Source organism: Crassostrea angulata, chromosome 4 (genome assembly GCF_025612915.1).
Source record: "Crassostrea angulata isolate pt1a10 chromosome 4, ASM2561291v2, whole genome shotgun sequence".
Lineage (NCBI taxonomy): Eukaryota > Metazoa > Mollusca > Bivalvia > Ostreida > Ostreidae > Magallana > Magallana angulata.
In genome coordinates this window covers 13,555,245-13,568,531 of record NC_069114.1, presented here as the reverse complement: position 1 = coordinate 13,568,531, position 13,287 = coordinate 13,555,245, and the positions used below count along the sequence as shown (strand labels likewise).

General features: G+C 33.8%; 2 protein-coding genes across 2 annotated transcripts; one reads left to right on the top strand and one right to left on the bottom strand.

The window, feature by feature from the left end:
- Positions 1–4,190: 4,190 nt before the first annotated feature.
- Positions 4,191–5,840, bottom strand: LOC128179514 (E3 ubiquitin-protein ligase TRIM71-like). Its single transcript, XM_052846951.1, has one exon. The coding sequence runs from the start codon at positions 5,838–5,840 to the stop codon at positions 4,191–4,193; it is 1,650 nt and encodes a 549-aa protein (XP_052702911.1).
- A 5,521-nt stretch (positions 5,841–11,361) lies between these two features.
- On the top strand, positions 11,362–13,016 carry LOC128182074 (THO complex subunit 3-like). The gene is made up of 3 exons (XM_052850692.1): positions 11,362–11,374; positions 12,454–12,628; positions 12,851–13,016. The coding sequence occupies exons 1-3, from the start codon at positions 11,362–11,364 to the stop codon at positions 13,014–13,016; spliced, it is 354 nt and encodes a 117-aa protein (XP_052706652.1).
- The last annotated feature ends 271 nt before the right edge of the window (positions 13,017–13,287 follow it).

The following is a 13,287-nucleotide window of genomic DNA, read 5'->3' as shown; positions in this document are numbered from 1 at the left end:
CCTCTTTGACAGACAATTGCTGCTAGTAAGCATATGTGAGACTGGGAATAGATTTTCAGTGATGAACTTATTATTAAGTTGAAGATATCATTTAATAAACACATCTTAAAGTTCTCAAATCTAAAATTCTATGGCTATACGCTTATTCTAAGTAGAGTTTTTTGCCCATTTACAGAGATGCTTTTTCAATAGGAAAATCATGACGTCGTGTTTCACATACGCAACGTCAACAATCATTACTGTGAATTAGTCGTAATACAGCACTTAGTTATCAGTATATTTTCACATCGCTGCATATAGTTGTATGCTTGCATCTATGCTATTCATTTATTTCAGAGACAAAGGTTTGTTGTTATTTCTACTGTCAGCGCAGTTGTCTGCTAGTGAAAAGTAATTGCCCCCCCCCCCCAAAAAAAATGGCGGTTGTTCAGTTTATTTGAGGATATCAATGAGAAACTAGTTACATGTAGTGGGGTATTTTATGTGAACATATTTCATTTACATAAACACTGTCTTTTCCATATAAATAATCAATAGCTAAATTATATTAGTAGCTTCTGTTCTTTAACAACATAAATTATGCGATTTTCATGACAGGATTAAATATGTCATATTTTAGTAAAGAACTTTGAAAACAATATCAGAAGTAAAGTATTAATTATACAATTTTGTTTAATCATGATCCATTGTACAACTTATTGATGCAATTATAGTAGCAGCACTGAACTATTCTTTTGAAGTTTTCACCACGGTAACTAAACTTTAACCTGTATACTCACAGAAAAAAGAAAAAAGTATCTAATTTACCACTGCTGGGATCATGCCCTTTACACCACCCTTCCTGTTCAAAAGATTTTTTCCATTCGACTTTATGCAGAATTTATGGAAAAGAGTGCCCCTTCCCTAGATCGGATGATATTCACCCCCATCCAATATTGATAAATTTCACATAATTTAAAAAGGTTTTTTTTTTAGTGTATGTTGGATATTTTTACTTTCCGGTCGATTCTAGACACATTTTTAGCTACTGTGATTGTTTTTCTACAATTGTTAAGCCCCCCCCCCCCCCCCACACACACACACCGCCTTTGCTTATTCACATTCCGAACGTGCCCACACCTGAAAAATAACATCCAGATACTTATTATCCGTGTGTGATCCTTCCACAGCAAATATGCAGATTTAGTATTATAGAAAAAACATGCAGTATGCAGAGATTGATTCCGTGTTTTGAATGTATATTTCACCATCGGTTTAAGATAACTCTCAACCGTCCATTACTCATAATCCAAAGCTTATGCATGCATATAAATACACCGTCAGTGCGCTGTATTCAAGCTGTATAATAAGTCTTTATGTATCCTACATATACATATTTCAAAATCATTTGTAAATCTTACACACTTCATCAAAGTCGTAAATAATTTTATGAATCCGCTCCATCGACTAAAACAAATATGAAAAGGAAGCCAAGGTTCGGACGGGATCGTTAAACCGTCTGATATTCTCGAGTTCTTCAGTAATTGTCACAAGAAAATGAATATATAACGAGATTGCTCTTGACGATTACAAAGTTACTGATTAATTATTGCTAAACGAATTAAAAAATAAGTTCCGATAAAAAATATGAGGTAGGTTCAACGTTTATAATATTATACAGTTTTTTTCGATCAGGATTTATCGGTATTAAAGCAGAAAACAGCGAGTCAATAATTTTATATATGGTAATAAAAGTATGAGCTGTAATTATGATGTCAAATATTTTTAGTAATACATTATCATTAACTACTCATGTTTGGAAAAATATTCCGAACTTTTGCGACACCGTAGGTACTGGCACGATAACAGTTTCAAGATGATTTACCCTTTCCGTTTATTTAAAGTATTGATGTACATTAAGAATGTTTTAGTTAATTTTACCTACTCTTTACGAACAACTCATTGATCTGTTAAAATGAGGATGTAAATAGAAACAACAAAATACTTTCATTGATGATTCATGCGGGTTATGACGGTAGCGATCATCGCAGGATAAAAATTCAATATTAACCCGCTAGGGCGTGTTTTGTTAATAATATTTATTTATATTTTTATTTTTTTATTTTTTTGCAATGTTGCAACCTTCATATCGCGCATAAATCACCAGAGAAAGCATTTATTTGTTTGATTTGGGCTTATTATACACACCCAGTTTTGCCTCTCTAATTCATAAAAAACCAGGTGTGAATCATAATTCTATAGATACTGACAGCGCTGAAACCCTCACGATCCAGTTCTAAAGATTAAATCGATCGGTCGAAAAAAAATAATGGACAGAGATAAAAACAAAAATATAATCGGAAAAGGTGACATTTAGCGCATTTTCAACAAATTCCCATACTGCCTTCTAAAAATTTGATAACATTCAAAACTACATAGGAAATCGGGGCCGTTAATATATCTTTTTATCTAAAAAAAATTGATTTTTTTTTTTGAAAGCTTGAGTGTCTTAAAACAAACAGTTTTTTTTTTTTATATTTCATATTTTCATATTTCACATGAATTTTATTTGTTACAGTCATCAAATAGCAGTCAAATCATCTCAGACATTGCTGTCAATCCACACTCATAACTGCACTTGCTGAGAGATAGCGTGAGCGTTTTACCTCACTGCTCCACTGACCATAGATTGGCGTTATTATTGCCGCTTCAACGAAGACAAATTGGTACTAGTTCTTAAATGTACAAATTTTGTACTTTTATTTTATATAATATAATTCCCATTCTCTTTTAAATAAAACTATAAGTTAGCATGACAATTGGACAATTGCTGACCCTGCAGGCGCCACAGTTCTGACGCCATCATGTGGTTGATGTCAAATTTAAAAGGCTAGTTGTTGATGATCAATACATTGATTTCTTTGTTTAAAGTTTTATTTAAAAACAAATTATCAATTATCATTCATAAGCAGTATCATGTATATATATATGTCAACATACTCATGGTCTAAATACATTTTTAGAATCTTGTAAGCAGTTCTGAAAAATCTTTCAGATAAAAACACCAAGGGACAAAAAAGTCCACAAAAGAATTCTATTAAGTTAGAACAGAAGATACAAGATTAGCAGTAAATCAAACATCTATTCTAATTCCAAAGGTTTAAAGGTAAGTCACAACAATTGTCTCATTGGGTGTGAATTCTGATTGTTTTAATATACAGGTATCACTCCTCTATATAAGTAATGGGCCTCAGTCCCTTTGTGGCCTCGCTCCATTGCTGGTAAAGAATTGAGTGCTGCCTGTCTGTTAACTCATTATGTGTAATTAAAACATGTCACACAGAGTTTGCTGATAACAACATATAACAAATACAGTCCATTCATTCTAATGTAACAAACACAGATTATAGACACAGTAAAAGTCATTGTTTTGCCTCGGACTAGAATGTCGCGACGTCATTGGATGAAACGCGTCACGTGGCTGCCTTACAAATTTCTTTAAAAGGCAAGCGTCAAAATTTATAGGGCAACATGGCGGACGTAACGTTATTTGTACTGATTTTCTACACAAACGTTTGTTTACATATCAAACTTTAGGTCCTCGACAAAACAAAACACTTATCAGGTTTGTTACTGACTGTTTAAAGAAATTTGTGGGGTCGGTAAAGTCCATAGAAGGCTCGGCTCCGCCTCGCCTTCTATGGACTTTACCGACCCCACAAATTTCTTTAAACAGCCAGTAACAAACCTAATAAGTAATATTTTATATACATCTAATAGAAAAAGGAGTTAGTTTATATGTATTATACATGTACATAGAATCACTTGATTTACGTGTGATATATAAACACATACAGTTTGTTTACATATAATATATAAACATGGTCTGTTGTTTTGAGATGTAATATCAATATGAAAGAACAATTTGTTAGCATACAAACATATGATATATAAACAAATAAAGATTGAATAAAGGGAATGATTAACTCATGTAAACCTAACACAGATACAGTTAGACAGTCTGTTTACATCTTGTAGGCACGGTCAGTTTATGTGTGATACATTAAATTATCCACACACAGCGTGTTTACATCTGATACACACCAAACGATGACATGTAATGTTAATAGTTTGCTTACATTATATTTACACACAGTATGTAATATATACTTATACGCTTTGTTTACGTATAATTGATACAGTTAATTGATTTACATGTAATATTGAATTTTTTGCACTTCACCTATGTTGTTCTCGGCCACGAAGAGGTTGTCTCTGGCGTCCACACATAAACCCCATGGATGCCGTAAATGACAGTTGTCAATGTAGCGGAGGAACTGTCCGTCCTGATCCAGGATGTGGATACGGTGGTTGTAATAGTCAGCTGTCAGGATCCGACCCTGGCTGTCTGTTGTGATGCCCCATGGATCAAATGATTCCTTGGTAGGAGAGGGAGGACCAGTGTAGATAAACCGGAGTTTCCCGGCCTGATTGACCACCACTACTGCACGGGCGTTACAGTCTGACACACAGATATCTAGGTTCCTGTTCTCACTGATGTAATTACTGTAAGGACCAGATGAATAGAGAGGTCGTCCTTTGTCATCGTACTGAATAATTTGTTTCTCTGTGGAACCAGAGTAACGCACAACTTTTGATCGTTTATAACCATCGCTGTCCATGACAACCAGGAGGTCACCAGAGGAGGTACTACAGACACCGCAAGGTTTCCACCCCTGTAGTCTGATCACTGTCTGTATCTGTGTATTGTTCACTATGTTCACAGTTCTATCATTGTTATCAGTATAAACTAGATCCCCACTCCTTGTCACTGCTATGTCGTGTGGCCTGTTCCCTGACTTGGTTCGGATGGACTCCACTCGTTCTCCCTGGAGGTTGAAGAGTTTCATCATGTTATCATAACCACGTGTCCAGATCTCTGTATCATTCAGACACGTTACACCGTGTAGATAATCATACCCTGTGTCTATTGTTGTGATGACCTGGGGTACACCCATAATTGACCGGTCTGGGGGCGCCATGCTGTAGACTTGTTCCTCTGTTGTAAAAGATAATGCTGACAGAGAACCAAACTGTTCAATCAGCTGATCTGTGTGGATTTCCTGAGGCTTAAAGTTTGGTAAGGACACTTTGAGTTTAGGAGGCAATCTTCTGAATTCAGCAATCCTGGATTTGTACTCGGAGACAAGGCTGACATCTTTGGAGTTCAGTAACTTCTTCAGCTCAGCAATGGTCTGTGTGATTTCAGAAATGGTGTGTGTGATTTCATCTTCCTGTTTATTCAGGACGACTAGGTGTTTGGATTCCATTTCCTCCACGTTAGATTTCAGGTTTGTGATATTGGTGTCTATTTCTCTGTGCCAGACTTCTCCTTGTTTGTCGATTGTTGTTGTCAATATCTGGGAGTTTTTACTCAGATCAGCTTTCTGCGCTTGGATGTTGGATGCAATCTCTTTGTATTTAAGATAAATGGATTTTTCTAATTCTTGCAAATCTTTTTGTAAAATTTCTGTTTTGTTGTCAAAACTTTGGAAAATGCCGACTTGGTTATGTCCTGAATGTTTTCCAGATGATATACATTTTGCACAAATAGGAATATCACATTGTTCACAGTGGAGTTCACATTGTTTTTTGGGGTGTTTCCTACATTTAGGGCTGTTCAAAGTGGTTAGATATTGTTTAAGTGGCACCACATTATGAACTTTTGAGGAATCAGAGAAATGTTTCTCTACACAGTCTTTACACAGATGTATATGACAAATTTTACAGTACATGGAAGTCTCAGAGGTTTCACAAAGGCTGCAGCGTACAAGATCCTGGAGGCTGTATAGGGGGTCCATGTTCAGGAAACCGCTAGCTGTAATTAAAATACTATAGGAGGAAGTAGACCTGAAAAGTAAAATTCAGTCTGTATTGATGAAGTATACATTTATATACCATCTTGATTTAATTAATATGTCTATATTTGTAGGATCCAGAGATTCTATTTCATGCATTTGATTTACATTATATGACAATGTGCATGGTCACCATATTTTAAATTTTTCTTGACCGTTTTTGATTATTAAGAAAACACAGTAAGAAAGGGGATTATAAAATTTACCTAACGCTACCCCATTGGTAAACTACAAGTCTTCAAGATCCAACATGGCGGGCTTCTGGTGTTTATTCTTCCTGGTCAGTTGCTACAAGTGCAAGATCGTTTGATTGAATTTAATGCCAGGTACTAATGTGCTTGTACCGTATATGTGTTAGTTCAGTATCGGGATCACACATTGTTGAGAGGTTTAAATATAGAGATCAGACATTCTTTATCACTGCATGCTGAACATATTCAATTCAGCTTTAAAATGTAGGCTATTTTTTTTGGTTTCAAAGAAATAGATATTGTTTTTGGACTTGAGATTCTCCTATTCAATCAATATTTCTCTATAAAAGCTGATGTGTTGTAAAAGTGCATACATTCATCTTATTCATGCATAAAACACAGAATTCAGTGTAAACATACCTCAGTCATGCAGGAAGCAAAGTTGGGGGAGGGGGGGGGAGGTAGTGCACGGTCATGTCCACGCGCACCTTTGGAACGCCGGGACTGTCTTATATGAGGATTAAACATTATACGCAGTGTTGTCATATTATATTTGGTAGTATATTCATAATATGAAGTCTTTTTTACATTATATCGTGTGCATATTTCCATTTCATAAAGTACTTCATTCTTTCATTATATGACGAGTGATATCACTATATTATGTACATTTATCATTATATGAGGTGCTTCTAACATCATATGCGGTCGTTCTAACATTATATACGGTAAACACAACATTATATTTTATTATACTTTCATGTTAAATACTGAAATCTGGTTGGTTTATACGCAGTTGATAATCCGTTCTAATACCCTCAGCGTTAGCAACATACTTGGAAACGGGTAACACAACGAATTGTTACATGCGCGTAAATTATGCGCGTACGTTTCGCCATAGAATTCACGTCATCCTATATTAAAGCAGTAAAGTTTTCTTTAAAAACTAAGACATTCCGTATTATAAAATAAATAGTGCCTGTTTAGGAGGGTAAGCGTTAAAATTGACACCCTTCGAAAACCATTGTCAACCTCCGCTTCGCGTTGGTTGACAACGGTTTTCTCGGGGTGTCAATTTTAACTCTTACCCTCTCAAACAGGCACTATTAATACAATGTACTTCTCACATTACATACAGTATATTTATTACTGTATGAAGTATTTCTGTTATTATGATGATGATGAGGAACGTTAACTATTATGTCCGGTGCTGTTAGCATTCCGTACGGTAGTTTTTCATTTCGTTGTGATGTAGACATACTATTATATGCTGTGCTTTCATCTTTATGATGATGATCTTTCGGAAGCTTTTTTTCGAAGGTCGTGCTATGAAAAAATCAATGATATATTTCGGGACCTCAAAATGGCTCAATTTATAGATGGATGCACCCATTGACGGGGCAATGCTATTTGTCAAGCTCTGCTTAAACATTATTAATTAAAATACTTGATGAGGATTAAATTATATCTTTCCAAATTATAAGGCATGAAAATAGATCTGCACATTGTCTATTTAAGTTTTTCACCTGATAAGTTTAAAAAAACAATTCCATTACTACACAAATCACAATCCATTATTTAAAGTTAAGTTTTCTATCTATATTTCTAGGACTTTGCCAAAATTTAAAATTATTCTCTTAGAAATGCCCATTTAGCGTTAAAGGAATTCTTATTTCTTGGTTTTGGAAAAGTTCCGGAATATCTTATACAATATTCCCATGATATAACTGTTCGCTTGCCAAAGGTACACGATTCGTTAGTTAGCGGAAAGACATTTTAAGTTTTAAGTTTAAGCTTTTTTAAGCCCCCGTCCTAATAGAAGATTCGGAAGTATATAGTTTTTGCCCTGTTCGTCAATCTGTTTGTCCGCAAAAATTTAAACCTTGGCCTTAACATTTGAGTTGGTAGGGCTTTTGCTTTTATATTTCACAGATGTATTCTTTGTGACAAAATTTTTCTTTAAGTACCGCCAAATTAATAAATACCGTTTACTTAAAATTAGTAATTTAGATTAAATTTATCCCAAATAGTAAACTTTAGATCTGCATTTAATGAAGATGAATGAGCAGTTTCTGAAATTTTAATACACCCCTCCCCCTTCCATTCTACTTTCAATGCACGCCATTCGAGCTTGAAAAGTCATTGGTAATGTCTGCATAATATATAATTGGCATATTGAATTCATAAAGAATAAGACCTTTATTCGTGCATACATAAAAATAAAATGTTGACAACTTATATGTTCTGTTTCCGCTATAATATTTTTTTAATTTGATAATTCATATTTAGTAAACAATCTTTTTTATGGATTTTATGTACACGTGTCCGGTTTGGAGCTCATGCACACAAGTAGGAGAGTTAAGTTTCACATCTCTACTTGCATTTAATTTCACTTTTTAAGTAAACCAAAAAAAGTGTGCATGTACAACTTTCCTGTGGTGAAAATCGAAGATAAATCTACATATTTCTGTTTTCACACGAGATGCCCCCTCTCCCCCAGCATATTGTATAATTCTGTCGTTTCAATAAATAAATGGCGTTACTTCAATCGCATAGGCGTCGGAACCAGACGTCTTTTCTATTTGCAAAGTTAGACCTAACCATAAGGAATATAGCATCATGAGGTTTCAGCCCCATCCCCCCCCCTCCCACACACTTTTTTCGCAGCAAGTAAAATTGTTCCTGAATTAACCTTAAAAAGATTAAAACATTAATAGTGATATCGAAAATTGGATGCATATGTAAAGTATCCCCCCCCCCCGAGATAAGGAATTTCATGATTTGGGAAAAAATTTATGCGAGTAAGATTGGACTTATAGTCATAAGTATACTACACCCCCCCCCCCCTCCCCCAAAGGAATTAGAATTTTAATGATCTTTGGAATTCTTGTCGAGGTTTCTGTTGAATAGTCTAAGCCCCCCCCCCCCCCCCCACACACACTTTTTCAATTTGCATCCGACGCCTCTGAATTGTACCAAATTGTAAATTGTCATTATGAAATATATTTATAAGCCTGAATGATCTCCAATAATAGATTTTTTGTGAAGTCTTACCCAAACCGAGTCGTACCTAAACCAACTTTATCAAATGGTCCGTCATACTGAAAACTCTGCGTTAATATTCCTGAGACATTCCGAGAAAAAGCTTCCGAAAGGTCATCATCATAAAGATGAAAGCACAGCATATAATAATGTGTCTACATCACAATGAAATACAAAAACTACCGCACAGAATGCAAACAGGACTGGGCATAATATTTAACGCTCATCATCATCATAATAACAGAAATACTACATATAATAATGAATATACTGTATGTAATGTGAGAAGTACATAATATAATGTTGTGTTCACCGCATATAATGTTAGAACGACCGCATATAATGATAGAAGCACCTCATATAATGTTGGAAGCATCTCATATAATGATAAATGTACATAATATAGTGATATAACTATATCATATAATGAAAGAAGTGCTGTATATAATGGAAAATGCACACGATATAATGTATAAAAGACCTAATATAATGACTTTACTACCAAATAGAATGAGGAAATCACTGCGTATAATGTTTAATCCTCATATAATACAGTCCCGGCGTTCCATAAGCACCTGTGGATTCATATGATATTGTGCTGTTATCCATTGCTGTTGCAATATATATGTCGATATGTATTGAAGTCGCAAGAACAAGTGACACAGCGAGGGAAGCCCATGTGTTGACAGGGTCTCTTCATTAATCTCCTCATAATTAGTACCTCATGCACTCCTTCCATGTGTACAATAAATTACACTTTCTTTGGGGAGTTGGGATCAATATATACAAGAGATATGGTACTACGGAATTTAAATAGCACCTGGTACCCCTTCCGTGTATACTATGAATACAACACTTGTCATCTTGTTGTTTTAGCAATTAAACAAGGTACACATTGCATAACACATGATTAAGTATCTTTGAGTGTAAATGATTATTAAAATGTTTATTATAAATACAATGCAGATAATTTAAGGGAAAAAATAATGTGTTTAAACATCTAACGTATTTCCTCCTTGATTTTATAGTTAATTATTGTATTAAACATAAATACTTCAGATCTGTAAATAGTTTTTTAAAACTGTTTTTATTCACGCATAGACAGTAGGATAAGTGAAAGTTTTATTTGTCATAAGCACATAATGGTTTTGTGTTTCTTTTTATATTTTCCAGTCTTAATTTATGATAAAAAATAACAAGATGTCGAATTCACCAGATGCCGATCGAGTTGTTAGACATCTGTTCTAAAGTTTTCTGGGCTATTATGACTTGTGAAAACAAAACATTTCTGTTTTAAAATTCTAATGAAAGTAAATTGTTTTAAAGTTTGAAAATGAAAAACAAAATAATCATGAATGAGGTTTGTATGATTTTTATTGGAATCAACATAAAGATGAAACTAAAATATTTGAAAATTCTTTTATGGCAAACTGCTGGATGAAATCCCACAAAAATCTGAAAATAGAAATGATATTCATTGGTTAATGATATGAAAAAAAGAAATTGAATGAAATTGAAAAATTAAAAGAAATATTGAACCATTGCAAAATTCTTGGTTTGAAAGATCTTGTTTAAGAGTTGTCTTTCTTGATTTTACTTGGTCTCAAATATCTTGGGACCAATTTTCTAATAAAAAAAAAATGACGAAGAACATTTTTAAAAAGTTACAAGTATACGCTAAAATGTAGAAATAAGGTTAGCAGTGCTCATGATAATGTTTGAATCCGAAAAATTATATTTTTGATGAATGCATTATATTCATATTTAACTCTGTAAAACAAAATGTTAGTAGTTATATTGCCTTTTACTTTTTTTTATACACAATACAAATTATAAACAACCATATGCATATTTATACATACAATAAATGTCCATAGTGATACACGTGTACGTGGGGTAATTAAAAACATGCTCTTTTTCAAGATTCTGTCGTTCCCTCATTTGGCTTGCAAATCCCGGCTTCCACTGCTATTACTACCTAGCTATATCTATTTTAATTAAAATACATAAGTTAAGTGTCAAACTTTCAATGCAAGTCTTATACTGCAAATGTTTTAAAGAAAGTGAGCGCACAAGATTGTAAGTTTGTAGGAATCCTCGACACGAATCAATTGGGATTTAAATGTCTATAACCTTGAAAGTCTATGTACAGGTTTCAACAAAAATATATTATGTTGAGAGTCGAAGTACATGGCTATTTCGGTTATTAAAAAACTCACAAGCTCTAAAAAATGGTAATGAGAGGTAAACCGATAACTAGTTATATTGGAAATGTTAATTCAAACATATTTTAATGCAGTTATATTGTGTATATCCTAAAAAATAGTAATAAGAAAAAATATAGCATTCATACAGCAGATCTAGAAATCAATAACGACAAATTAAAATATACCGGTATATTAGAATTCAACATTATAATAACAAACATTATAAACAAAAAAGTTTAATTTTTTTAAAAAGACCACCAGTTGGATTTGAACCCAAACCACTGCATGTTTGTATTCACTAAACCAGGACGAAACCACTGATCATAATGAGCCATGCGAGACTTGACAATATGCTCTATAAAATACTGTTTGAAACAACATTGTCATATCAATCGACTTTGTTTTTTATCCTTCAAAAAATAATTTGAATAAGTACATAATTAGTCATCTCTGGATTATCTCTCCATCTTTTTTTTAAAAAGCGACATTTTTAATGTTGAAATATGTGATCTTTACACGTTTCAAAATTTGTGGAGAGAAGACCCAGAGACAACAAAATCATTTAAAAACAGTTGTAAATAAGTAGGATTTTGCATGAATTGCATCGTGTTGCTATATTTAGACCCATATTATGATACAAACTGTTGCATTTCTAATATTTTTCCACTGATTCCACATCCAATAGAAACCAAATAACGGTTATAATATGAAAAATATTCAAAATTAATTGATGAAATTTTCATTCTCCTAGTGTGCCCAGATTCCTGCCGAATGTACATAAAGTGCCCACTTTCTTTGGGGAGTTGGGATCAATTAATACAAGAGATATGGTACTACGGAATTTAAATTTGATATTAATCATGCATATATGGTTCAAGTGAAAATATTATATCTGCTCACCTTTATCTATAATCCGTCACGTATTTATGATCGTCTGTTGCAAATGACATGACAAATTTGTATTGCCAATAACATGGAAACAGTATATTATCTCTATTTCACGCTTTTGTACATAACAACTGATAATCAATGTTAGTTGAAAGCTGTAATCACGAAGAGAATCGACATATTTTCGAAGCGTTTAAGGTGAAAACATAAACATCTGCTGGTCACCAGATGGCAGCACTATAGCGGTGGGCAACAAGGACGACTTAGTTACATTCATTGATGTCAGAATTCACAGGTCAAAGGCGGAGGAACAGTTTAAGTTTGAGGTCAATGAGATCTCGTGGAACAATGACGGGGACCTGTTCTTCTTGACGAGTGGGAAAGGCAGCATAAACATACTGAGGTACATGTACATGTAGTTTATAGATAGATGAAGCATGGAACATTGCAGTATTATGAAGCATTAATGAACCAATGGATATGTAATGATGGATACGACAGCTCAATGTAACGTAATTAGTTTTTCATAATTGTGCATATTTATTTTACTCAATACCTTGTGTAGCATTTTGGTAATTTTAAATTAATTGAACTGTATGCAAATAGAACACCTTGTCATTGACAGCTACCCAGATTTAAAACTCCAGCCCACCCTGAATGCTCACCCTGCTAACTGTATCTGTATCGAGTTTGACCCCAAGGGAAAGTACTTTGCCACTGGTAGTGCAGACGCCTTGGACAGTATTTGGGACGTAGCAGAGCTAGCCTGTATTAGGACCCTCTCCAGGTAGTAAGAGTTGTGCACAATATATTAAGATAAAGATTTAAGATTCACTTCACAAGTACTTTGTTGCATAGACACCAAACATGTACACTCATAATGGTCTCAAAAACCTACTAGATAATTTTATTTTTCTTGTTTTAAAAATGGTGTTATTTCAGATCTACTACCAGCAAAATGTTTCTGTATATTTATGTATGATAATATTTAGAAAATTTATCGCTTTTTGAATTCTAAAGCTGAATTAAGTTTCACTGATGTCAAGTTTAGTATGTAGTTCA